We start from the raw sequence: 27831 nt of genomic DNA, 5'->3' as shown, positions 1-27831 counted from the left end.
TCCTTTTCCATCTCATTTCTCCTTCAGATGTTTTGTTCTCTACTAAGATGCTAGCAATTAAATCACTAAAATATAAGATCAAAACATTGTCCATACGCGGAGGCTTTTAAAAATGTAATGTCTACTAACTTAGTCCATACTGTTCAAAATGGGATTTCTGCATTCGTGCCACAAGATCATGTTTAGAAGAGAGAATTTATGCTCTACTGTTATTTCAGTTGTTTGTTGCTTCTAGAGTGGTATTCAATCTCTCTTCAGTCCAGAGTTCCCCAAATTCAAGTTTGCACTTTTGAAAGCTTGTTCTGCAAACTGAAGTCATTCCTAAACATTTTCTTTCATGTGTGTAAGTAAAAGGCAGCTACCAACTGTCTTTTACTAGAACTTTTTGCTGCCAAAGTTGTTAAGCTGCGGTATGCTTTATGCCAAAAACAAACAATAGATTTATTGAACTTTAGCGTTTCTCTTTCTGTTGACACTTCTGTTGAAAATAAGAGTCTGCCTCAGCCAAAGGTGTTTGCTTTCTCCCTTAATTTAGATCAACTTTTTATTCATATATATGCATATATATGACTATATATATTCATATTCACATATGAATAGACATGTATATATATATATATATATAGGTATATATATATATATATATAGGTATATATATATACACACACCTATATATAGGTGTATATATATATGAAAAGAGGCCTTTTCCAGGGTCTGGTAAGCAGCTGGCTTCTACTGTGCTTCAGAGCACAGTCTCAATTTATTTGAATCTTTATCTAGAAAGTTATGAGCTGCCTCTCCATGAGCACCTTGGACTTTACCATGTCAAAACTCGTGGGGGCACCTGGGTGGCTCAATCAGTTAAGCGTCTGGCTCTTGATTTCAGCTCAGGTCATGATTCCAGGGTCATCAGATCAAGTCCTGAGTAGGGCTCTGCGCTGGGCGTGGAGCCTGCTTGAGATTCTCCCTCTCCCTCTGTCTGTCCTCTCCCCGCCAAACAAACTTGTGGTCATATAGCTGGCCACACATTGTGATGATGTCCACTGTTTTGGTCACAATCTGTCATCAGAAACTTGTTGGGGAAATCATGCTTTTTCTTTTCTTTCTTTTTTCTTTTTTTTTTTTTTTTTTTTTGCTTTTGAGGTAGAATTGTATCATTTCAGTAACTAATAGAATAATTTTTATAACTTGCTTTGAACATCCTAGCTGAGTGAGAAATCCTACTTGCTCTCTCTTATAAAAGCACCTTATAAAAAATCATTAGCAGTAGTTATTTTTCTAAATAAGGTTTCAGAGTGCACATTTTACTTTCTAAGTTAATTTTCAGTTCTGAATACAGCTGAACTCAGAATGCTGGAATAAATATAATTGACTCATAATAATTCCTGCTTATTACTTCACCTTGTCTAACAGCACGGAGCACACAGTTCAACACTCTTTTTGGGCCTAAGGTTGAAGCAAAGGGTGAATTGTTTTTCACTTAACCAGATGGAGAGACTTGGCCCTGATTATCACCCATTCCTTTTCAGTAGTAGAAAAGGCAGAGTTCGTATAGCAAGAAAGAAATGGCCTTATACAAAATAAATACTTTCACCTAATAGTCTTTTTTTTTAAAGACTTTATTTATTTGATAGAGAGATCACAAGCAACCAGAGAGGGAGGGGGAAGCAGGCTCCCCACTGAGCAGAGAGCCCGATGTGGGACTCGATCCCAGGAACCTGGAATCATGACCTGAGCTGAAGGCAGAGGCTTTAACCCACTGAGCCACCCAGGCACGCTATTAGTCTATTTTTTAAAAGACTGTATTTATTTGAGAGAGAAAGAGTGCATAAGAGTGCACAAAAGAGGAAAAGGGAGAATCAGACTCCCCACTAAGCAGGGAGCTTAACATGAGGCTCAATCCCAGGACCCCGAGATCATGACCTGAGCTAAAGGCAAGACACTTAACCAACTGAGCCACCTAGGCGCCCCTCATTTAGTAGTCTAGGTAGTCTTCTACTGTATATTTTGACCCCAGAAATCCTGGAATATTCTGAAAATAGCTACTGGAAACAAGCAACTAAAATTAGATTCATACATAATTCTGTAAATTAGAAGTCCCAGCAGTTACCTGAATTAGACTTTGATCCACGTCAGACCACAGTCTTGGAGAAAACTAAAAATATGCCACATGCCTGAAACCACCTAGTTTTCCAGAAGTCTTTGATCAGTATTAGTTTTGAAAGTTTGAGACTCTGAAAATGAGAGACCTGTAGGAATATAGTTTATGTGCTGGGAAAGTTACAGCTAGCAATTCCAGGAGCTTTCAGGGCCCCCCATCTCTGACTCTCCAGAACCCAGACTTTATAGACCCACCCCTAATTACACAGCAGAAAACAAGCTGTCATCTTCAGCTGGACATAAGGACACTCAGAACCCTCAAAGCCCACTCAAATAACCCATGGAGCCGTGGCGCCAACAGGCGCCTCTGTGTGCACAAAGTCAGACCTCTGGGAACCACTGCCTTGGAGTGAGGACTCAGGGGTACAGGACAAGAGCTAATGTTACTCCAAGACCATAGTCTCCACCAAAAAATATAAAGTGTAAAAGTACTTGTGGGATTTATCTTTTTTTTTTTTTTTTTGCTTTTTTTGATCTAGGTCGATTAAGCTCAAGGTAAACTGATCAGCCTAGAGCTCACCGTTAAATGCCCACAAAGACACAAGGGTACTTCGGACAGTTTCAGAATCTAGTCCTCTGAAGATCTGTATAATCCCAGACAGAATAGTTCATGCCCAAACTGTGAAAATACTTTTGGATGGTCTCCAAATAAACCTTGCTTATATAACTCAGGTTAAATTAGTTGCCCCACTTCCCTGTGTGTCCAATTATGTAATATCACCTTAGCTCATTACTGAATTCCTCTGCGACCGTGGCTCGTTTATACCTTCGATACGTTCTCAAGAGAATGTTTTATTAATGCACCATGTTGACAGAAAACATAGACCAGTTCATTGAATTCTCTGGTGAAGAGCACCTTTTTAAGGAGAGGTGGTTGTCTAGAACCTTCATCTGCTATAACTTCCCCACTCCCCACAGACATTCCTTTTGGGTCCTAACCCTCCCAGATTTCTTCCAATAGGTGAACCTTCATTTCTGGAACGGTGGGTGGGCCGTTCACACGTAAGCCTGTGTGTGAGCTCTAAAGTGGGTCTGCTCGTGCCCACTCTGTAATAATTCTGTATTCTGTTAAACGTTGTTTTGTGTTGCACTCAGAGCAGAAACCACGAGTCAACTTGTCTCTCCCCATCCCTGTTCTTCCTTCAGGTCAATCGTGGGACGCAGATTCTTTTTTATCATTGGGACTTTATACCTGTATCGCTGTATTACAATGTACGTCACCACTCTCCCTGTGCCCGGAATGCATTTCCAGTGTGCCCCAAAGGTAAGCGCCTCGGAGTTCGCGCGGAGAGGGAATGAAGAGAACACTTGGTGACACCTGCTCGCTCTGTGGCAGGTTCTTTTAGATACTCTTAGAGCTGGTCACTGCAGTCTGGTCCATTTCTTGTTTCTCTTTGGAGTTGGAGGGAAGACATTCCAGTGTGTTCGCAAGACCTGTATCTTGGTGCATTAGAAATTCATGTGCTGCTAACTAAAATTTAGGGCAGGATTTTCAGCTCTGCGTTTTGGCCTTCTCATGTACTCGGCCATGCACTTCTTCATTCTACACGCGTTAAAGCTGCTGCTGTGTACCAGGCCGGGCACTGTAGCCACAGCAGTGACCAAAGCAAAGTCATCGTCCTTTGAGAGTTTATATTCTGTTGAGGGATGGCAGCCGAAAACTAAAGGCACCCCTTGTGACGTGATGATAAGTCAGGCACTATCAGATGAAGAACAGAAAAGGTGAGCCGAGATAATTGGGACGCTGTGGGTGGTACGACTTCAGAGAGAGAGAGAGAGACTTCTGTAGTAAGAAAGCCTTGGGGCAAGACACAACACGGTGAAGTGAGCCGTGTGGTTGGGCGGCACCCCAGGTCACAGCGGACTCAAGAGATGGCAGGGGGCCCATGTGGCTGAGTGGAGGTTGGAAAGGTGGAGGTGGCCCAGGCCGTGGGTCCCCTAGGCCCTTTGTGGCCCACTAAAGTGAAGAGAAGTTGTTCGATTCAGGATGCATTTGGAAGGTAAGGCCAACAGGATGTGCTAAAAGTCAGATATGAGTGTAAGAGAAGCCAAGGAGGACCCCAAAGTTTTTAACACATGGAAAGACGGAATGGTATTTTGCTGGGATACACTTGGGAATGAATACTGAAACTGTCTTGAGCGGGATTTACAGTCTCTCCAGGTAGAGTCCTTTCTTGAGGGAGCCGTTAATCATCTTAGACCCCAGGAGGCCCTGGCTTATTAAAAAAAAAAAAAAAAAAAAAAAGGAAACTTACAAATCATGTGATTTCTGGACAAGGGAGTGAAATCCAACATCATATTTTACTGAACACTAAGCAGATGTCCAAGGTGGAAGAAAAAATAGAGTTCTAAGGAAGTCCACAGTCTCCCTCGCCAAATATAGGTGTGGTTTGGAGAAGCTATAATTTTACAAAGCCATCAAAGCAGAAAGTATCTATAATTAAAACAGTGTACATATTGAATTTAAACATTGGCCGATTTTTAGTGAAACTAATTTAAGGCATGGGAGAAGCTCAGAAACATAATAAACACTCCGAAGGGGGTTATTGCTATGCGTTAAATGAAGAAGCGAGCACAGAAAAGAAGGCAAGCCCATCCCAGTAATGGGTGAGGTTTGCAGAGGTGAATTGCTGTGATTACAGAAAGAAAGCAAATTAAAGGTCACCCCCCCGGAAGAGTTGCAATTTTCAGAAGCCACATCAGTACATGTACGACTGGCTAACCGAGCTACAAATACTCCCAGTGGAAGCCCTGGTGGCCTCCAGACTAGTCCGCCCCCACGTTCCGTTGTCAAGACCTCTTGCTGCCACATAAGCAGGCTGGCTGTGGGTGCTTGAGTGAGGGTTCGGTAACACGGACACATAGATCACTTCGACTGGAGGTGATACGGTGGTACAGAGCAGAAGTCAGGATTGCTTTCTAAACGTGGGCCAGCCACAGGCCTTGAGTGCTCAGAGTTCTGCAGTTCCTAGGCTCCTAGGTCATCTACCTGCCTTCTCTGTTGCTGACTCAGTGGACTGCTCTGTGAGCCTTTGAGCGATGACGGGACCGCGTTTCTGGATACCACTCGGGTAGCGGGGGTGGAGGGGTTGTCAAACACCATCCTCACTGCTTAAAACAGCTTGTTCCTCGGTGGATACAGTCCCCACACGTGATTTCACAAGATTGGGGAAACCCTCGGACTTTGGTTCTCCCCTTGCCTTCTCCCTTATCTATGCCTGGGGCTCCCTTTCAGGCTTTTGCTTACAGATGCTGTCAGCCCACCAGTCCGAGTTTGGGGTTGCAGTCACAAAAACCTGTGTCCAGAGAAGTGTATGTAAATACATTTTGGCCCCGTCATTAGAACTTGAATGAAATGATGGAGTCTTTCCAACCCATTTTGCCACAGGCAAGAATGCTGGTCTGGGATAGCTCTAGTCCCTTTCCTGAGAAAGCTTTCCTGGCCATGGGTGCCCAGAGGACTTTTCTTCTGAACTAAAGGGAAGTGCAGGGTGAGTTTTCTGGTTTGGCACCAGCCGGTCTGGTCTCTCTTGTACTTTCTTGTGGGACATGGCGTGCGGCAGGGACAGCTCCAGGAACCCTTAAGAGCACCGAGCTCTGTCTGCTCTGGGTGCTTGTGATCGACGATGCCTGTCCTCTTAGTCATCTACATCTTCTGTTCCTACCCAGTCAGGGTGTGGAATGGTGTCTGAGAAAATGAGGAAATTAATAAGAACTAGAGTCTTAAGTGGTGAGTAATGCAGTCCCAGTGAACCAAAACAGAATTAGAGGGAAAAAAAGAAAAACATTAACCCCAACCCTCACCATTAGCCTCCCCCACTCTCCCCAGTTTTCTTTCTACCTCTTCACCCCCACTTTCTTGAGGTGCTATTTAGCATTTACACGGAGCACAAATGGACATCTAGGATAGCAATGACAGGATCGAGGAATTATGAACTGCGAAAAGACAGAGCAAGAAGAGAGCGTGCTTCGTCTGTTCTGTAAAGGCATAATGAATCCAGGGCTCTCAGAAATCTCCATTCACCCTCGCTGCTGAAAGGAAGAGGGGAGAAGACCATGTGTGGCAATAGTTCAGCCCCTGGTCTGCTGAGACCTTTGGGTCCGTCTAATCCGGGGTCAGGGGAGGGACTGATGGCTTTAAGTGTTTCTGCCCTTAGAGAATTAGAGTATTGAGTTGGGATAGGTGAGCAGATTAAAAAAAATATGTTAGAGTTTTGAAATGAAGAAGAATGTGTCCTTTTAAACTGGGAACACAGGGTTTGGGCAGCATGTGTACTTTTTAATTTTATCTCGGTGTTAACGGTTGTTTGTACCAACCACGTGATGAGAAGTTCCTGAAGGACTGTGACTGATCCGATAAAGCCCGAGGTGGAGACTGTCTTCCACCTCAAGGCGTGTCACATTATGTCATGTAGTTTGCAGTGCACCACCCTAAGGTTCGCCTGGAGGGGGTCCTGCCACTCCATCAGCAGTGTTTACCCTTCCCCACGTGGGGATCCTCTGCTGCCTTCCAGATCCTATCTTTTCAAGGCAGGATCACCTGCTCCCTGGCATGTTGGTTTAAGGACTCTCAAGTCCTTTCTTTTTTTTTTTTTTTAAGATTTTATTTATCCATTTGAGAGAGAGAGAGCCAGAGCAGAGGGCAGCAGTAGAGGGAGAGGGAGAAGCAGGCTCCCCACTGACAGGGAGCCGGATGTGGGATTTGATCCCAGAACCCTAGAATCATGACCTGAGCTTAACAGCTGCTTAACAGTTTGAGCAACCCGGGCACCCCAAGGACTATGAAGTCTTGATAAAATATCTATGTTCTGGTTTTGCCACCTGTGCTTGGCCTAAGCAAACTTTTGAAGAAAGTCACTTCGTACTTTACCATCTAATCCTGGTTTACGGCATTTTCTCTCGCAGAGCCTTATTCTCAACTATCAACCAATCACGGTGTGTTTGCCTTTTTACATGGGTCATCTGAATACCAGAAAGCTTTCCAGATCTGTATGAATTTTTTTTTTTTAATCAGGAAGGTTCTAGGGTCCCCAGGAGTCATGTTTTCAGCAGGGAATCCTGCCCCGATTCCTGTCCTGCTGGATAGGATGGTTTTCCAGTTGCTTTAGAGGCTAACTGAATTTCTCTACTCCCAGACCCTCCTCCCATCTACCCGTAGGCATCTACCCTCCTTCACTCCCTTGCATCTACTTGGGCTTCTGCCTGTTTTCAGCACCTGTTAAACCACTACCAAGGCTGGACTGGCCATGCTTCAGGGGCCAGTTGCCTAAAGGATCATCATTGAATATAAAAGGTAGCATGTCCTAGAACTGGCCCCTTAGGTCCCCAATGACTAATTATTAGTGGCCTTTCTATATTTCTCTTTTCATGTGTACTGTTACCCAAATATATTTCTGAGGATTATTCTTTGATTTTCTATGCCTGCTCGCCTGATACTAGATTGATCTGAAACCTTCTTTCTGGCTCCCAAGCATTTCAGTATTCCAGTTTTCCATGCCTACCATTTTGACCCACTCCGTCTACTCCTTCGTATATGCGTCAGTTTTAATGGGATATAAACTTTTGGCTATTGGGTCAAACTCCTGTCCTAGCCCGTCATTCTTTCCTATGTCATCATGGTGGCTTCTAGGGGCTTTTGTACCACTGTCCACCAGAGCGCTCCTCTGTCCCTCTGCAACAACAGATTATTTCCTTAGGGGATGTTTTTCCTGACCAAAGCTACTCACTTTTAAAGCTCAATACATCTCTAATGCACCATTTGCAAACCTATTTGAATTATGTAATGTGTTGCAGCTCCTAACTGTAAATGTCTTGATCAGATATTAATACAGCTCTATGCACACTTTAGGCTGCCCACTTAACACAAGGTCCCCAAACACACTTTAGAATATTAGTAATGTGGTATTCAGCTGAATCAAATATTAACCATCCGAAACCCTGACATCCCCCTACAAAGAGGAAAGAAAGTAGCTTTGATCTTTTTAGTGCATAGCTGTGGTGAAGTCATTGGTTATTAATATTTTTAAAAGCTTTGCCCAAGGACACACCACCACTGAACATATTATTAGTAACATACTGAATAATTGAAAACGTGTCACTAAAACTCTCCAGTACAACAAACTGAATTTGAGGATCTTCCCCCTTGGCTTCTTTTTGACTTTTTTAAGTTAAAAGGGAAAAAAGCACAACCTTTTCTTCTAAGTATCACACAAATTAGGCTGAAGTGTGATTTTACTGGCTCATAAATTTTCTTCCTGACCTTGTGTCTTTCAGCTCAACGGAGACTCACAGGCGAAAATACAACGAATTCTACGATTGATTTCCGGTGGTGGGCTGTCCATAACTGGATCCCATATCCTGTGTGGAGACTTCCTCTTCAGCGGTCACACCGTTGTGCTGACACTTACTTATTTGTTCATCAAAGAATGTGAGTACTAACTGCTTCCCACTCTGTTGACTACTGTCGTGGGAGGGATCCCGAAGCCTGGAAACTGCTGGGAACCCTTGTTCCATTAGGATGGCTAGCTATGAAAGAGACAGGTGTGCACCTGTGTGTATGTGCATATTTAAATCATTTCAACTAGCCGTATGTGATTTGGACACTGGAGGCTTAAAACCTGGATTCTCTAACATTTAGCATGCCGCCACAATGTCTCTCACCCTCCTCTTCTCAAAGTATGAAAAGTTATTATAGCGTTGGAACTAAGAAAAAGTGTTTGGCTTATTGCAAAAAGAATCAGTGCACTGGAAATGTAAATGACTTACGAGTGAAAATTCCATTGTATGGAATGTCCATTCCATCATTCCAAATAATTTAATGTTTTCCCCCTTTTTAGATGTTTTCTTGTCCCATTCCAGTGTCACCATTTTCCAGCTGAGTTCTATGATCTTTTTTTTTTTAAGATTTTGTTTATTTATTTGACAGACTTATTTATTTATTTATTTATTTATTTATTTGACACAAGTAGGCAGAGAGGCAGGCAGAGAGAGGAAGGGAAGCAGGTTCTCCACTGAGCAGAGAGCCCGATGCGGGGCTCGATCCCAGGACCCTGGGATCATGACCCGAGCCGAAGGCAGAGGCTTTGACCCACTGAGCCACCCAGGTGACCCGATTTAGTAGGCATCTTTAAGGAACATTTTGCCAGTATTGATCATTTCTTTCTACAAAACAATGTGTAGGCAAGAACGTGAAGTATCTTTCCATAATAATACACTTAATTCCCATTCTACAAAATCCTTGTGTATACCATCAGTTTTCAGGGCTGGTATAAGGTCTCCTTCATTGTGGGCTCTGTATTTTAGTCACCAGGCAGATCCCCTTGTTGTCGATTTCTGATGTTTGATTTAATTAGACCCATTATCTCAAAGTCCTTTCAAAGTGAGTGATACTTTTTCCTTGCAACACTGGTCAGGTTAACCTTCCCCTTTAGTTGCAGGATCCTCTCCAGTGTTTCTTAGAGCTTTATCTCAACTTTCTTCACTTATGCAGCATTGTAAGGAAGTCTTCTGGCAAAGACCAGCAGAAGGATGCTTCCCCATCTGTTGTCCTGCTTCTTCCACCCTCTCTTGGCCTATCATTAATCCAAACAGGTTCAGCCTCGCCCAGTGGCAGTGTGGAGTCAGAGTTTATCTGTTAGTGGTACAGAAGGAAGTTTTTTTGGGAGGGGCGGGGGGGTTAGTTTTTTTATTTATTTGACAGAGAGAGAGAGATCACAAGTAGGCAGAGCAGCAGACAGAGAGAGAGGGGGAAGCAGGCTCCCCGCTGAGCAGAGAACCCGATGCAGGGCTCGATCCCAGGACCCTGAGCCATAGAGAGAGGCTTAACCCCCTGAGCCACCCAGGCACCCCCAGAAAGGAGTTCTTGTCCTTTAGGTTTCCTGGGGTTTTTTTTAGGTTTAAATTCTGCTTTGAGAGTATTATGACAAAGAACTGAGGTTCTTTACAGTAGATGAACTGAAGCCTTTTTTTGGTAAGAATTGTGTAGCTTCTGAGTTGTTTCCTTTGTAAATGCCACACGCCCACTTGGGGTACAGAGAGTATAGCGTGTTAAGTGCACAGCATCTGCCACATCTGTTTTATGGCAGAGGGCGTTCTGGAACTTTCCCCTTATTTCTGCCTTCACCCTCACGCTGTGGGAGGTGGTAATGGGAAGAAACCTGAGTCTGTTTCTGCACCAAAATCAGGGGGTTGTCTCTTCCTTAAGTGTCAGTCACTACATGTCTAAGTCTTGGTTACTGGTTCTGATGAGCTAATAGAGTGATCTGGGTCATTTATGATTCTAACTCTAACTTTTGTTGGAAAAAGTTCCACCGGTGTGTAAGATCCATTATTTGCCAGTCTGGAGGTGTATTGGAGTTATAGAAGCTTCTCTCTAATCTGAAAATCATAGGAAACGTACAGAAGAAGATGAGGCTGAGGATGGGGAAGAATTTCGTGTTGGAGCAAAGCCCTTGTGGGTTCAAAGTAACGAAGAGAACCACCCCAGAAGACCGAAGACCAATTGTATAAAATAACCAAAGACCAAGGGCTGTTGTCAGCAATAGCAAAGAAACCTGATACTCTGTGCCAGGCACTATTCTAAGCCCTGGATGCAAAATAACTCACTCACCCCTGCAGCCACCCCAAGAGAGAAGCCCTATTTTCCCCATTTTTCAGAGGGGAACTTAAACATCAAGTGAATGACTTCCCACAGTCCCCAGTTGGTAACTGGAGGATGGGATGTTCCAACTTAACCAGGCTGACCCCAGAGGTTATGCTGTTAATTTCTTGGCTCTGTTTAGAATATTGGGGAACCCAAGTTGTCTGAGCTTATAAAATTGCTAAGGAATTGTCTGGGTCTCTTGCTGATGATCTTTCTTTTACTTTAGAGCAATAGTAATGCAGTATGTAGAGAGATTTTCTTCCCCTGGCATGATGTTGGTTTGAGGTTTTTAAAACTTGTGTAAGTTTACATACAGCTGTGAAAGAATTACGTTCTGCTTTTTCTCATTTTTGGTGAGAAATGAAATGGCAGATCTGTGATGCTTAATACAAACCTGGCTCTAGAATCAGTTCTGCCAATGAACAGGGCATTGCATGCGTGTACTTGTTTCCTGTGCAATTAGGAAAAACCATCACCTTCTAAATGATACCATGTGTTGTCCTTCTGAGTAAGCCGTGCTCCCAGTGGCTTCTTTGAGCAGTCTGTTTCTAGAATTCGATGCATCTTTCCTATGTTTTTTTGTCGTCCTGCCTTTTGATCTGTTTGGTCTCTTTCCTTGTTTGCGTGGTTGTCATGACTAGATTTGAATGGCGTCAAGAGAACAGATGAAAACGTGGGACCAGGACCGTTTTTGTGGGCTTTCCACAGTTATGTAAATATTATCACTGGGGCCTGGGTTCCTTATAAAATTAGCCTGAAGAAGTCAGCCCTAGTGGTTAAAACCAAATGTCTTGCTAGGAAAGGGGGAAATTTTTCTTTTCTTTCTTTCTTTCTTTCTTTTTTTTTTTTTTTAAACCTTGCTACTACATAAAACCCATTGTCTGTATGATTATCCAATGACAGCTAGGGCTAGGATCCCACACAGACAAGTGGAGTGGATTAATATTTGTATCACCATATTTCAGTTCTTCCTGTAGAAGAATGGGAAAGCAGAAAGGGGTTACCATTTTCCCATTTCTATTTCAAGATAATTTATACTAAATCTTTTCTTCGGGTCAGCCACTGTGCTCAGTTAGTGAGCCGTGGTCGCAATGTGACTGCATAACGGGGAACACGTTTCTGTGGAAGAGCAGCGGTAGTATTTCCAGCCCTTCCTGAAACTTGGTTCTTAATTCCACAAGCAGTAAAATGACCGTTCAGCTCACCCCTTCACTCCTTGTCTGCTTCAGCTTTGCTTCTTGTGGATAAACAAAGGCAAAATGGTCCTGGCTTGCCCAATCAGTTCCCACTTCTAAGGCAATAAGTACCAGGGGACCTATCAGCGGAGGAAACTGGGTGGGTGGGAGACCTTGGGGAAGGGGTGGAGTTTGGAATTCTAAAGAAGGCACAGTTAGGGAAGGCTCCAGATTTCTAAATGGTGGATCCATTTTGAGCATTCTCCGCCTAACAGAACAGTTGTGGGGCCTGGATCTGGCCACCCAAGCCATAAAGGGTAAGGCCTCTTCCAGCTTTAAAACTCTAGGAGTCTGTCAGTTATGTGCTAAAACTTAGAGGCAGGATGAACCAACTGAGAAGGAATAAGGACCAAAATCGGGACCAAAATTGTTTTTCATTTGAAAGATACCTGATTTGGTATTTCCTCTGAACTTCTGGAAATGAACCCTCTTGGTCTTTGACCATAGTTCTGCACTTAGAAATAAATGTCACTATGAATAGAGACACAGGTAAATAGGAAATGATTCTGTTTGTGAGAATATTAACATTGTGAGCCAATAAGGCTTTAAAATAGAAAAAAAAAAAAAAGGAGGCGGGTGATGCCTGGGCGGCTTAGTCATTAAGCATCTGCCTTTGACTCAGGTCATGATCCCAGGGTCCTGGAATTGAGTCCCACATGAGCTCCCTGCTCAGCAGGAAGCCTGCTTTTCCCTTTCCCACTCCCCCTGCTTGTGTTCCCCTCTTTCGTGTCTCTTTCCGTCAAATAAATAAATAAAATCTTTAAAATAAAATGAAATAAAGGAAACCACTGTTAAAGAAAAGAGAAAGATATTGGCAATGAACCAGAGGTTGCGTCTCTACCTGTGTGGCCTTGGCACCTGTGGGGGCAAGCTGTGGGCCTGATCCTGTCTCACCTGATGCGTGCTCTGGTTCTCTCTTACAGCCGATCAATAGGATGACCTTCTTAGTGGACTCACTAGGAAGGCTAAAATCCACAAGTGAATGAGCCAGGATCCTAAGCTTTATATAGGGAGCATTTATAGTTGATATTAGCAATAACAGTATAAAACTGCTGAGAAGCAAAATATTGCTAGCCGAATGCTGTTTTTCTCCCTCTGGAGAAATCAGAGTAAGTTTCTGTACAACCTGAAATGACTCTTGCTTTCTCATTTTCCTCCATATTTTCCTTGACAACTACCCTTGCTTTTGACGCCTACTGCTTTTCTTCCCAGTGGGATCCCTTCCGTGAGCCGGTATGAGCCAGTTCCAACCACCCTAATAAACAACTCTGCTCTCTTACTTATTGAATGGCTTAGCAGTGGGCAAGGTCTAGGATATCTAGAGGACTGTTCTCCAGTGAATGTTCCACCTGCCACCAGGGGTCTCCCTCCTGCTTCCTCCCTGTCTCAGCAAATCCTGAGGGGTTGACAGTGACTGTCTGGGGGGTTTAATCGGTTTCCTTCTTCCGCTGACTTCCTGATCTTAGATTATTCTACTTAAGGTCATTAGCGTAGATGGTAATGGGTAATCGTTAAATTCATCTCTGGGAACCCCATTAACGCTATGCTTTTTCTACCATCTAGATTCGCCTCGTCACTTCTGGTGGTATCATTTAATCTGCTGGCTGCTGAGTGCCGCCGGGATCATCTGCATCCTTGTAGCTCATGAACACTATACTGTTGATGTGATCATTGCTTATTACATTACAACACGGCTGTTTTGGTGGTACCATTCAATGGCCAATGAAAAGGTGAGAGCAGTGAAGTCATCCCTGGGTAATTTCTTTTCTTTCAGTGCAGTGGCCCTTTTTTCATACAGCGGGGGTTCAGATAGCTTTGTGGGGATGACCATGGGGTGGCCACTCACGTGTGTGGTCTGGGTCAGTTCACCGAAACGTAGACCCATAATGGCCTCTTCAACCAAGTCATGTCACAAATATAAATGACATTTAAGGACCAAAGTTCCGTAAAATTATAGAGCACAGTGTTTTCCTCATTTGACTAATCAGTACTAGAACTGAAGAAGTATAAATGCTAACTTGAAATACAGGAACCTTCTCTCTAGAAGCATTGTGCTGCAGCTCGGTAAGACGTGCTCCCTGCCCTCAAAGAACCTAATTTTGAGGAAAAGAACAGCAATTATTTTTAAACTTCAGGCAAAATAAGTAGTCCGTGGCTTCCTGGATTTAGTATATCTTTTGGTGATACTGGGCTCTCTGGCCTCCCTTCTTATACTTCCTTATTTGTTACTGTTGCCTTCTGTCCCCAGACAACCTTGTCTTTGCTTCTGCTGCTCACGCTGTAAGAGCTAACTGAAAGGCTATGTCTTCTGGGAAGACTCCCTAACTCCTGCTCTCTTCCTGTCATCCCAGGATGGGATGGTTCCTCCCCTTCTCTCTGTTTTCCTAGTCTAGGGGTGTGTATGTGTGCCTGGTGTCAGAGAGTGAGCCCGTGTAGCACAATTTTTCTTTGGATAGTCTCGCCATATTGTCCAGTGCATACAATTTGTGAGCAGATGTCCTCTGTAAAGGGTCTAATTCCAGCTCTCATTTAGTGGTATCCGCGGATAGATGCCCTCTCAGTGGGTAGCTCTCCTCCCATTTTGTAGACTCCCATTTCCACCTTTCTTCCTTCTTACACTTATATCTGGGTGTCTCCTGACACCATCCACCTGAAACCTTCACCTTTCACCTTAGATCTGCTCTACCCTGTGAGCTCGCCTTTCACCCCTCCACCTTCCTCAGCCTCGACCACCTGCTCACATGTCCTGAGATCGGGTCCTCCTTGCCGACCCTCACATCCATGCCCGAGTCTCTTACTAGGATTGCAGGCAGAAGAATTTACATAAGCTGGAAAGGGGCCTGAGACCAGAAACGTGTCAGAATCAAGGAAAAGACTCAAAAACAATTACTGCCAGGATGACTGGGTGGCTCAGTAGGTTAAGCGGCTGCCTTCAGCTCAGGTCATGATCTCAGGGTCCTGGGATTGAGTCCTGCATCAGGCTCCCTGCAGAACAGGAAGCCTGCTTCTCCTTCTGCCTCCCGCTACCCCTGCTTGTGTGCTGCATGTCTCTATCTGTCTCTCTCTCTGTCAAATAAATAAATAAAATCTTTAAAAAAAACAAAACAAATAAAACAAAGACACTTATTGCCTTGATCCTGATTCCTCTGCTTTCTCTGTTACGGTACAATGAATGACAAGTTAATTAAGAAAAAAGATAGGATGCAAATGATGAAAAATAGGGTCTCATTTCCTTCTTCTTCTTCTTCTTCTTTTTTTTTTTTTTTACTATTTGCAGAACTTGAAGGTCTCTTCACAGACTAATTTCTTGTCCCGAGCCTGGTGGTTCCCCATCTTTTATTTTTTCGAGAAAAACGTACAAGGCTCAATTCCTTGCTGCTTCTCCTGGCCGCTCTCCTGGCCCCCTGGCTGCTTTAAGTCTTCATGCAAAAAGTATTCCCGGGTTCAGAAGATCGGCGAAGATAATGAGAAATCTACCTGAGGAGCAAAAACAAAGGCATCAGCTCTTAAACCAAAAGAGTTAACGCTGTAACCAAAGGTATAGTTTTGGGTTTTTATTTTAGAAGAACTGACTGGTAAATGAAGAAATGCACCAAATTCCGTGTAAACGATTAGAGAGATGAACGAAGTATTACCCTTTGACCGTTTTTTTATTCATCCTGAGAAAAGCATATTCTCCTGCAGCTCTTCCTTCATTGGTGACAAGCCCCCAAACTGGGATTTTATTAATGAGCTTGTTAAAGAGGTGCCAAAGAACCTACTCTTCCTTCTCCTTATACTTTAGCCACTAATGCCCTCTACAGAAATTTTTCAGGATTTTTTTTTTTTTTTTTTTTTTTTTTTTTTTGCCTCCGAGGTCAGAAGAATTTGTTAATGTTTTAAATAAAATGTCTGGATACATACAGCTACTGTGTAAATAGAATAACCTCATGTTGAGAGTGGTTTTAGCATTAGGCTTTTTAAGGAGGGGAAGATCTGTCAGTTGTAAGTGAACTTGAGGTGAACTTCGTTTCCACCTTGTCCTGGGGAAGGTCAAGGTCAGGTCTGGGAATGTGCACCTGCTGCTACCACCCACTGCACCATGTATCACTTTTACTTTTTTTTGTAAACTGATAATTTTATAAAAAGAAAGAAAAGTGATCTATTGTGGAAGAATTTGACCCATCTCACAGCTTTTATGTGTGTGTAAATATTCTGCTTTAAAATCTCTATGACAGATACACAGGAAACATGGAGCTATTTCTGTTAAATGAGTGGTCTTTGTGCACACATGTGTGTGCTCTCTGCCTGGTAAATTTGCATCCATCCCCCCACCCCAGGGCAGACAGCTGCTCCAGCACAGGCTAAAAACACGTGTGTATGTGAACAGAAACTCATGCCACTTGAGGGACAAGCTGGCGTTTCTCTCCCATCCTACCCTGTGTGAGATGTTCTAGATGTTCTAGAGCTGCTCACTGGAACTCAGAAACACAGCTGGTCACGTTTCACTGAAAACTCTTTCTTCTTAGGTACATTGTACTTTCTGGAAAAACCAAGATGGAGTCTAAAAGTGTCGTGTATCCTTGCTTTTTAGCAAGAGACTCAGCTTCTATAAACTGGTCCTAAGGACATATGCCACAATTGAGTAATTTTACTTTGATCCTGAAATTACACCACGGTGCTGTATATAATCTACTGTTGGAATCAGTCTGTTAGACAGGGACAGCGACCCAGTAAAGGGGGATCTTCGTTTCTAAAGTTCTTTGAGGTGATGCAAAAAGAAGATGGGTTTTTAAAAATTGAATCAGATTAATGCTGTCAGAGTTGGTTCTTTTTTTTTTTTTTAAGATTTTATTTATTTATTTGACAGTCAGACAGCAAGAGAGGGAACCCAAGCAGAGGGAGGGGGAAAGGGAGAATCAGGCTTCTGGCTGAGCAGGGAGCCTGATGCAGGGCTTAGTCCCAGGACCCTGAGATCATGACCTGAGCTGAAGGCTGACGCTTAACGACTGAGCCACCCAGGTGCCCCCAAGTTGGTCCATTTCTTGAGCCTTCTACTAACGCCAGAACAAGATTTGTGGTTACAGAAGCATCAACACTAAATCAGAAGACAGGCCAATGAGGTGTGGAAGGGGCAGTTACATTTATATTGAAGGTAAAAATTTCCCTCCCCATAGGAATGAAATATACCCCTGAATTTGTCATTATAAACTAGTTTGCCATGATTTGATATACAAAATTGACCTTCAGATTGCTTGAGAGAAGCACAATACAAATCTTTTCAGAAGGGTCATTATTTTTGGTGCTAAAATTCTGTGTCTGTATTCAGTACATCTCTTTCTCTGAGTAGCAGAAGAATCACTAAAGGAAAGGTAGTTGAATTCAAAGGCAGGGAAAGAGTATTTAAAACAAGAATGGAAATCCTGAATATCCTTGGCAGGCTTTGAAATGCAAGGAGTTTTCTGGTATTTGTTATTAAATAAACCAATAAGAAACTATAGCTTACTGATGTGCTTAAGCCAGAATTCTGTCTTTCGTTTGCTAAATATTGACACTTGTGATATGTAAGGTGTCATGCTTTAAATACTGAATTTCCATTCCTGCTGTCCAATTATGAAGAAAAGCATCTGACACTGAAGCCTGGGTTTTGTGCTCCTGACCTTGATCTATTCCTTGAGCATCTAATTCCTAACCTGATAGACCTGAGAGCCTTATTCAGCAGTGTCTTGGATAACCTAATTTTCTTCAAGTTAAATAAGGAAAAGTATTTAAGATTTTAAAATCATGATGTGTTGATTGTAGGAGAACCTTGAAACAGTAAACCTTGGATTTTCGTCGGGTGATGCAGTTTTTTAAAAAAATACCATCACCTTTTAAAGAACTTTAAAAACCTCTCTGACCTCACATGTTCCTTACATGTATGTGTCACAAGTGTCTAATAGACACCAAGGAAGCATATGATTTGAAAAGAAGGAGGGAAAACATCAAAGTTTCAAGATGGGAAAATGAAGGAAATACAGAAACTCATTTACATTTAGCAAAGCAAACTTGAGGCTTAACCTAATACGCTCCTTTGGGATAGAAAACTTAAACAATTATGATCATGCCTTTGAAATGGTGAATTTTTGGAGCTCCTTTTCCTTGATAATTGCAATATGAGATCTTATCCATTATCCTTGTTTTTGTAAACCAGAGTAGTCCCGTTCGAAGCTTTTCTTGGGATTGAGTCCTCCTGTGCAATATCTATAACAGGATTCCCGTAAATTATGGCACATTTTTTCTAAATTCTTTCAGATGGAAATTCAGATTCTATTTTTTGAGCTCCTCCAAAGCTCTGAAAATAAAGCATTGCTCCTGATTCCACCCAGAGTGATTTTAAATTTCTTATTTAATTTATTGGCATCTTGGGAAACAAGTTGTGCTGAGTAAAGAAGGCCTGATTGGAGCGAGCCTGAGCCCCTGGTCTGGTGTAAGGAGGACCTTGCCTAAGGTTCTTTGCTGTGTAGCAGTGCCGCCTAGTGGAGATATGTTGTATGACTTGGAACGCAGACTTGCCACTTTAAAGTTTCTATTTTCAAGTTTTTAAAAGGCATTGGTGGTGGTGTTGTTTTGTCTTGTTTTGTTTTCGCCGGTAATCTGAAAGCGCCATGCAAAAGGGATTGTTTTAAAGGTCTTTTAAACCTTTCCCAAAGGGAAAATGTGCTTAGATCCCAGGGAGTTGCAATTCTAATCGTTTGTCCATTCGATCAAAGAAAATTTGCAGACCATTTTACCTCTCATTATCACAATCGTTAATGTCTCCCTTTATAACTACCTATACTTTGTTTACTCTGAAACACCAGGTTGGCAGTCTTTCTTATTTTGATTTGTATTTTATTTTTACATGCTAGATCTCAAGCAGCTTTTTTAATTAGAAGTTCACATCTTGTTTCTTCAATATTTTAAGCATTTCCTTATTTGTTTGTCATTTTTGTTTTGCACTGTAAAACTCTTTAAAAATTTAAGCCGGTTCTAACCTACTCACTTCTGTACTGCAAGGAAGTGTAAGAAGGAATTTATTGATAAATGAGTTTACAAGTTTTAAATTGAGCATGTTATAAGTAATATGCCATGTGATGAAGGCTTTTCTATTTGTATGTATAAAGATTTCTGGTATTTTTTTTAATGTCATTGTGTTGCAATAATTTAACTCCTTTGACTTACTTGCTAAGAATATTTCTATTAAGAAGTGCTCTTGACTTCAATACCTAAACACTGAAAATCATGTCAAAGGTACCCAAAGATAAGTTTTTATACAGATACACACCTTATAAGTTCTGATTTATTTTATTACTCATTAACCTAATTATGTGGTGTTCTAAATGAATCATGAATGAGAATAGTTCTTTATTATGGAATTATTGAAAACTGTCCTTTAAAAGAAAAAAAAGAAAGAAACTGTAAACATGAGCTAATCTAGTTGCCAAGTTGGAATTCATTATTTAATTTACCTCCTATGCAATGATTAATGCTGCAAAATGTATGGTTATGTTACAGTATATTCATAAAAGAAATATCATTACAAGGTGTGAGAGCTAGCCAGTTGCATTCTTTCAGAAATTTACTGTACTGTTTCAATGTGTTAAGTGCCTTGTTGTAAAGTAAAATTTTAAGTCTAGAATTCATTATTTTCTTGACATATTTTTCATTATAATATATACTGTATGCTATTGTAATAGTTTTATTAAATGCTTATATTTTAATCAAACATGTAAATTTCAGAAGCTCTTTTCTCCTACCCCCAGTCAGTACCTTAATCATTTGTCTCTCCTATGGGATTTGCGTTCAGGTTTGTTGCTGTAATTGTTGTTGCTGTTTTTTAAAGAGGAAATTATCTTTGTTGAGAAATGTTTCCCATGCTTGTGCTTCTGTGTTCGTAAAAACATTTCAGGAGGAATTTAGGAGTGGAACTATAGTTTATACTTCTAAAAATGCCATTTTACATTTACATTTTAAGTGCCTAATTGTTAAAAACTAATTTATGTTTCTACTCTAAAGAGGATATGTGTACTTGGTTTCTAATCTCCTTGGCTTTGCTTTAAAAAAAAAAGAAAAAAAAAAAAAAAAAAAACAAGAGCCTATACTTTGTATTTACAAATAAACCACAGTGACATCAACAGTCTTTTCAAAATTAGTATTACTGTTTCTTTCTACTTTAAAAAAAAATGTGTTTTCTTTAAAGGTTTTAAATTTTTGTTTGGTTTTAAGTACTTACTAAAACCACAAGAGGATTATTTTCTCCAAGCACTATTTAAAAAATAAGGTGATAACCTTCAATTAATAGAACTGTAAGTAGACTGGACTGTGTTATTTTTCCCACCCTTGGGCTTAAGGTGAAAAATAATTCAGAGCAATGTAAGGTCATTTGTGGAGAAGTAAAAAAAATCGACTACACACTCCATGATTCTGATCTCCACTGTTCGCAAAAGAACAAAATCATTAATTCTTGAAGGAAAGCAGAGTCCTTCCTGTTCCTCAGTTCTGAAAGAAATGGCGGCATCCTGGGTTCCCTAAATGGGGCACTGGGGTGATGTCCTCTCCTAGACTTGGCAACTGTCACTGCCTCAGATGGCAGCAAGTTGTTTCCAGAGCCTGGAGGAAAGATGAAGGCTTGACCCCAGCAAGGACAGACTTAGTAAAGGCGGTTCAGTGAGACAAGGGGAAGTAAGATCATATGGTTCAAAGGTTAAGGTGTTGGATACAGGTCACGTTTTTTCTTTAGATGATCTGAACACAGTACAGATGGGAATAGTCTTTCTGCCACCCACATCCGAGCCTTGGATGGAAAGCTCATTTCACTGATGATCCCATTTTCCCGCATGGAACATTGGCAGGTTTCATTGGCCATAAGCTCAAAGACTGCCCTCGTCTAGAAGGCATTACACAAGGAACTGCTGCCATGCTCTGTAAACCTTGACATGTAACATTTCCTTTGCTTCTAACGGATGAGACTTCAAGAAGCAGAATACTGGATTACTCCCTAATGTCAGTTAGAATAGGAATGGATTATGGGCTACTGTGTGTCTGTGTCATGCAGATTTAATTCCTGTGCAGCACCTGTAATGAGGCATAACATTTTAGTTATTTTATGCTTGACATACATTCTTTAATCTTCACAAAACCCTGTGAAGTAGGTAAGGAAAGGAGCGGTGACCCCATTTTGTGAGATGAAAGAGTTCTGAAGTGTCAGAGCTGGAACTTGAGTTTTGTTTTCTCTCTTTTGCTGCCTTCCTGTCATAATTACTACGGCCGCCATTACCATTTGTTAGAGGGGTGTGTGTGTGTGTGTTTTGAGAAGGAGTTTAGTCCCTTATCAGCCAGTTAGTTTGTTAAGAGGGAAGCTGGTCCTTGGAACAGTTTTCCTGTCAAATGATACTACTATTTCTTATACTTGCAATTTACTGCATATTGGAGGGGAGAAAAGTCAGCACTAAAAAAGCCTTGAACGCAGAAGAATTCCCAAGAGTTTGAGCTCACAGATTTGCTGGACGAAAGCAAACTCACTGCGAGTATCACTTACAGGATAGCACACGATTATACACTTCTGTCTTAAACAGGTTAACACAGGGGACAACAAAGTGCATAAGGGCCTTATCTCTAACTGTGACTCTCAGGGTTATTCCTGGAGGAAGGTCAAAAGGAGGAGAGATGGGTTGACCTGCTTTCAAAGGACAGCAACAGTCTGAGGAGATGGACCAGGGTTCTTGGGAATCACTGCAGTCTGGGTTGATTCTAGACTCCCCATAGGACCAAAGTGAATCCCTAGGAATTTTTGGTCCTGCCATGAGCTGGTGAGTTCTCTAATAATCGGCCCAAGCCAACATGTGCACTTGCTTCTGGACAAGTTTCTGGGTGCATGACATCAATGCTCACACCCAAGCATTTGTCTCTTTCTTTCAGCCTTCCCCAAATGACGTGTTTCTTTGGGTAAAGAGAAGGGAAGATCCATTTGAGTTAGCCACAATGTGTCAGGTGCCCCTAATTGGCTTACTGGTATTTAAGGCTCACAGTGCTCGTCCTCATCCTGGGGAGGCCTCCTCACTTCCCTCTCTAATTGAGGGAACTCAGAGGTAAATAGGAACCAAGGCTCACAGCGACACCAAGGCCAGGAATGCCGAAACCATAGTTTTCCTGTTGCTCCAAAGTCACAGAAGAGTCACCCGTGTGTGAGGAATTCTGGACAAGAAGAAAAACCTCTTCTAGAAATCTTTTGACAACCAGGTTTTGTGTTGAGGAGAGAAGAGTTGAGGAGTGCGTGAGAGTGAGCCCTGTAAGCATCTTTGACCCACATTTTGGCCATTGATGTGGCGAGTGGGGCAAAAGCCTGTTGCCCCCGTCCCCCTCCTTCCATCGCACACCTGTGTGAGGGCAATGGCAGAGGGGCTCTGGGCCTGTCAGACACCCCCCAGAGCAAACCTAAGACTCCCAGCCATGCAGCTCTTTGCCAGGAGGAGATGGCACTTCTGAACATATTTTGTATTACATCCAGTTTCCCAGCCCATGGTTGAAGGGACTGTTTGACATCGGACACTGGGAAAAAGACATTTCCCTGGTGTCTTAGTCCTTTTGGGCTGCTCTAACAGAATACTGTAAACTAGGTGCCTTAAGCAACAGACATTTATTTCTCACAGTTCTGGAGGCTGAGGAAGTCCAAGATCAGGATGCCACCATGGTCGGGTTCTGGTGAGGACCTCCTTCTGGTTTCCTCACATGTGAGGGGTGGCAGGTGGGTGAGGGAGAGAGCGAGCTCTCTGCTACCTCTTCTTACAATTTACAGTGACACCAAGCTCCATCATGGGGCCTCTACCCTCCTGACTTCTAAACCAAATTACTTCCCAGAGACCTCACCTTCTAGTGCCATCCTATTGGGGTTAGGGTTTCAACATCAAGATTTTAGGGACACGAACATATGGTCTATAATACTTGGATTTCTTAAATATACAAAGCTCTCTTTTTAAAGCAGAGTGCACTGCTTAAAGCATAAAGTCTAAAGTGTCTTGGGTCCCATCGCTCTTTTAACCTGTGAGCCCAGTCCGTGGGTGGTACTTTCCCACACTGTTTCTTTCTTTCTTTTTTTTTTTTTTTGTAAGATTTTATTTATTTTTCAGAGAGAGAAAGTATAAGCATGGGGAGCAGCAGGCAGAGGGAGAAGCAGACTCCCCACCAAGCAGGGAGCCCGATGCTGGGCTCGACCCCACGACCCTGGGATCATGACCTGAGCCAAGGCAGACCCCGAACAGACTGGGTGACCCAGGCGCCCTCCCACAGTTTTCAATGAACAGTGCCTTCTGCCTGGTGTGGTTGCTCCTCTGGTCATCCCCATCCTCTGCATGGCGGTGCTCAGTCCTACTGCACAGTGTGTTCCCCCACGCAGAATATCTGCCACCCCCCATGGAAGGCAGCCTGCCACAGTGGCCCTGTGCTGCCTGGGTTCAAGTTCCAGTTCTTCCAGAATAAGCTGTGCGTTAGAGGAAGTTCAACAGGTTGCCTAACCTCTGTGCTTCAGTCTCTATCTGTAGGATGAAAATAATAGTCTGTGTCTCACAGCGCTGTTGGAAGGACTAAATGAAAAATAGTAATTACACACATTTAGTAAGTGCAAACTATATTCAGTTAACAAGTGTTTTAGGCACCATGATTCCAGCACTGAAATTTATAATGTTTATCCAGGTCTTGCCCACCTAAAACTTCAGCTTTATCTTCACGTTCTCTGAATTCCTCCCTAAAATGCACATACAAGCTAATTGTTCAAATCACTGCTATAAGGTTGATTTTTTTTTTAAATAAATCCCATTTCCATGCCAACTTAAAGTTCCTTGAAAGGAGGGAGTCTTAGTATTCATTTCGGTATCAAATAAAGTTCTTACCACATACAAGATAGTAAGCAAATACTTGAATGAATGTTTTTAAATGTTTTGTGTATTTGAATTAACAGAACTCCTAACGATTCACTGGAAAGTAAATTGCCCATGATGCCACCAAATAATTTGCTATTAAAATAATAGGGACATTTGCCAAACCACCAAATGTTTATAACTTGAAATTGTTTCAGTAGCCATCATATCATATGTATTTTGCAATATTTTGGTCAAAAATATGGATTGAAAAATAAAGATTGAAGCAGAAAATCCAAAGACTTTGGCTTGACCCCTGTGTTTGATTCCTAAAGCAGTTGCTTCCCAGCCATCTAACCTTGGGCAAGTTACTTTATCTTTCTGGAACATCATGTCCTCTCTATAAAATAAGACTAAAGAAGCTTAATCTCCTAATGTCATGGCGAGGATTAGAGGTAACGCATATAATAAAGCACTTGATACTTGACTCACATTAATAAAGTCTAATTGGAAAATATAACTCATGGAATTTTAAAATATTTTTAGTTTTATTGTAAATATGAGGGTTCTTTAACTTTTAAGAACTTAAAAATGAAGCATTTTCTACTTCATATGTGACACAAATACTTGTCATGTTACACAAGCTTTTGGATTTCAGTTGAGAACATGCCAGGTGTTTGTTTATTTCCAAAGGGCCCACTCTGCCTGCCTTCCCCACATTTTGTTCACTAATCAGACACATGAATTGTTTCTATCTAGAAACATCCAGAAAAAAATGAATTGCTGCTGTGGAATTTTTTATTAGGAAAAAATAATTATTTTCTGATTTTCTAATAAAAATAATTCGTTCAATAAAATAATCCATGGCTCATGCTGGCCCTACCACCCCGACCATGAAATTAAGAGTGATCGTTTTATCTTAGTCATGTGAAGCTACAGCTGGTTCATCACAGTGGGATCAAGGCTTGGTTCAATGTTGTGCTGCCAACAAAGTTACTAGATTTCACCAGTAACTAATCGAGAGAGCTGACTTCTACATGACCTGCCTATATATTGGGGAGAACACCAGAATTTGGGCAGTTCCCAAACCGACTTGAGATTAAGTTGTATTAAAGAGAGTTGAACTCAAAAGTAGAAAAAGTCATTAAAGGCTGCTTTGCTATCAACAACCTTCCCAGGAGAAATAAGAAATCCACTGCTGGAGCTATTTTAAAATGAAATTGCTCAAACATAAAAATTCACAATATGGAAACCAACCAAGACATTCTGAACCAATGGGTCAAAGAAGAAATCACAAAGGAAATTTGAAAATACCTTGAAACAAATGACAATGAAAACACAGCATACCAGAATTTATGGGATACTGTGAAAGAGGGAATTTAATAGTTGTAAAAGCATTTATTATAAAAGAAAGATCTTAAATCAATAACCTAACTGTCGACCTTAAAGAACTAGATGAAGAAGAGCAAACTCGATTCCCAGCGAGCAGGTGGAAGGAAACAGAGTGGGGCAGAGACAGGAATAGAAAAACAACAGCGAAATCAACAGAACCAAAAGTTGGTTCTTTGAAAAGAGCAACAGAATTGATAAAACGTTTCACTGAAATGACTATGAAAAAGGGCGAGAAGAATGAAAGTGGGGACATTACTAGTGATTTTACAGAGATAAAGCTCATAACAGCACTATGAGTAATTGCAAATTGATACCCCATATGAAATGGACAAATTTCTAGAAACAAAAAACCAGCCAGTGCTGAATCATGAAGACATAAAGTATCTGAATAGACCTATAACTAATAAGGAGGCTGAAACAGTAGTCAAAAACTTTCCAACAAAGAAAAGCCCTGGACCAGATGGCTTCCCTGGTGAATTCTGCCAGTTATTTAAAGAATTAACACGAGGGGTGCCAGGGTGGCTCAGTTAAGTATCCGACTCTTGACTTCGGTTCAGGTCATGGTCTCAGGGTTGTGAGATCAAGCTCCATAGTAGGGCTGGTATTCTCTCTCTCCTTCTGCCCCTTTCCACTTTCTCCCTGTCTAATAATAATAAAAATGAAATAAAAAATTAATTAATTACGCCAATCTTTCTCAAGCTCTTCCAGCAAATTGAAGAGAAGGGAACACTTCCTAACTTACTCTATGAGGCCAGAATGAGTGTGACACTAAATGCAGACAAAAGCACTACAAGGAAAGAAAACTTCAGACCCACATCCCTTATGAATGCTGACACCAAAAACCCCAATAAAATACTAGCAAAACTGAATTTGGCAACATATTAAAAGGATTATATGCCAAAACCAAAAGAGACTTAGTCCTGGAATGCAGGAGTGATTTAACATGAAAATCAACCTACTACATTAACAGAATGAAGGAGGAAAAACAAAGAAACCAATTCTTTCAAATGATGCAGAAAAAGCATTTGATGAAATTCAACACCCTTTCAAGATAAAAACACTCAGCAAACTAGGAATGAAAAGAAACTACATCAACCTAATAAAGTCCATATATGAAAACCTCACAGCTAACACCATAGGTGGTGTTTTTCCTCTAAGATCAGAAAAAAGACAAAGATACTCAGTCTTGCCACTTCTACTCGATAAGTGTTGGAGCTTCTAGCCAGAACAGTTAGGCAAGAAAAAGAAAGAAAAAGCATGCAAATTGGAAAGGAAGAAGTAAAATTAATTCTGTTTATAAGTAATATGGCCTTATATGTAGAAAACTAAAGACTACACACACACACACACACACACTATTAGTTCAGCAAATGGTATTGGGAAAACTGAACAGCAGCACAAAAAAGAAACTGGAGCTCTCTTTTTTTTTTTAAGATTTTATTTATTTGACAGCAAGAGATCAGGTATTTTATTTGACAGGGAGAAATCAGATTATTTGACAGCAGAGAGGCAGGCAGAGAGAGAGGGAGAAGCAGGCTCCCTGCTGAGCAGAGAGCCCGATGCCAGGCTCGATCCCAGGATCCTGGGATCATGACCCAAGCTGAAGGCAGAGGCTTTAACCCACTGAGCCATCCAGGTGCCCCAAAACTAGACCTCTTTCTTGCACCATACACAAAAATAAATTCAAAATGGGCTGAAGACCTAAATGTGAGACCTAAAACCATAAACATCCTAGAACACAGGCAGTAATCTTTTTTGACATTGGCTGTAGTAACTTTTTTCTAGATATGTCTCCTGAGGAAAAGGAAACAAAAGCAAAATTAAACTATTGAGACTTCAGCAAAATAGGAAGCTTTTGCCCAGAAAAGGAAACAATCAACAAAACTAAAAGGCAACTTGCAGAATGGAAGAAGATATTTGCAAATGAAATACCCTCTAAAGAGTGTGTGTGTGTATGTGTGTATCAAATGCATAAATATTAAAGAAATTATGCAACTCCATACCAAAACCCAAATAATCCAATTAAAACATGAGCAAAAGACATGAATAGACATTTCTCCAAAGAAGACATCCAGATGGCCAACAGACACATGAAAAAATGTTCATCACTTACCATTGGGGAAATGCAAAACCAAACTACAAGGAAATATCATCTCACACCTGTCAGAATGGCTAAAATCAACAACACAAGAAACAACACGTGTTGTCAAGAATGTGGAGGAAAAAACCCTAGTGCACTATTGGTGGGAATGCAAACTGGTCCAGCCACTGTGGAAAACATTTTGGCGACCCCCTCAAAAATTTAAAATGAGAACCTACAATCCACCTATTGCGCTACTGGATATTTACCCAAAGAATACAAGAACCTAATTCAAAGGGATACTACCCACATATTTATTGCAGCATTATTTATAACAGCCAAATTATGGAAGCAGCTCAAGTACCCAACAATTGATGAATGGATAAAGAAGATGTGATACACACACACACACACACACACACACAAGAATGAATTCTTGCCATTTGCAATGACATAAATGGATCGAAAGAG

The 27831-nt window shown here is 41.5% G+C and overlaps 1 protein-coding gene across 5 annotated transcripts in view; it reads left to right on the top strand.

Annotated features, from left to right (window-relative positions):
• Positions 1–16196, top strand: part of SGMS2 (sphingomyelin synthase 2) — an 80027-nt gene extending 63831 nt beyond the window's left edge. For all 5 annotated transcript variants that reach the window (XM_032860285.1, XM_032860287.1, XM_032860293.1 and 2 more), the window contains exons 3-6: positions 3307–3424; positions 8434–8587; positions 13600–13766; positions 15314–16196. In XM_032860285.1, the coding sequence (XP_032716176.1) occupies positions 3307–3424; positions 8434–8587; positions 13600–13766; positions 15314–15517 (643 nt within the window). In that variant the 3' untranslated portion in view covers positions 15518–16196. The remainder of the gene's footprint in view (positions 1–3306; positions 3425–8433; positions 8588–13599; positions 13767–15313) is intronic.
• The last annotated feature ends 11635 nt before the right edge of the window (positions 16197–27831 follow it).

This window comes from Lontra canadensis, unplaced genomic scaffold (genome assembly GCF_010015895.1).
Source record: "Lontra canadensis isolate GAN:19392208 unplaced genomic scaffold, GSC_riverotter_1.0 scaffold1, whole genome shotgun sequence".
Lineage (NCBI taxonomy): Eukaryota > Metazoa > Chordata > Mammalia > Carnivora > Mustelidae > Lontra > Lontra canadensis.
The sequence above is the reverse complement of the archived record's forward strand: the minus strand, read 5'-3'. Positions and strand labels throughout refer to the sequence as shown.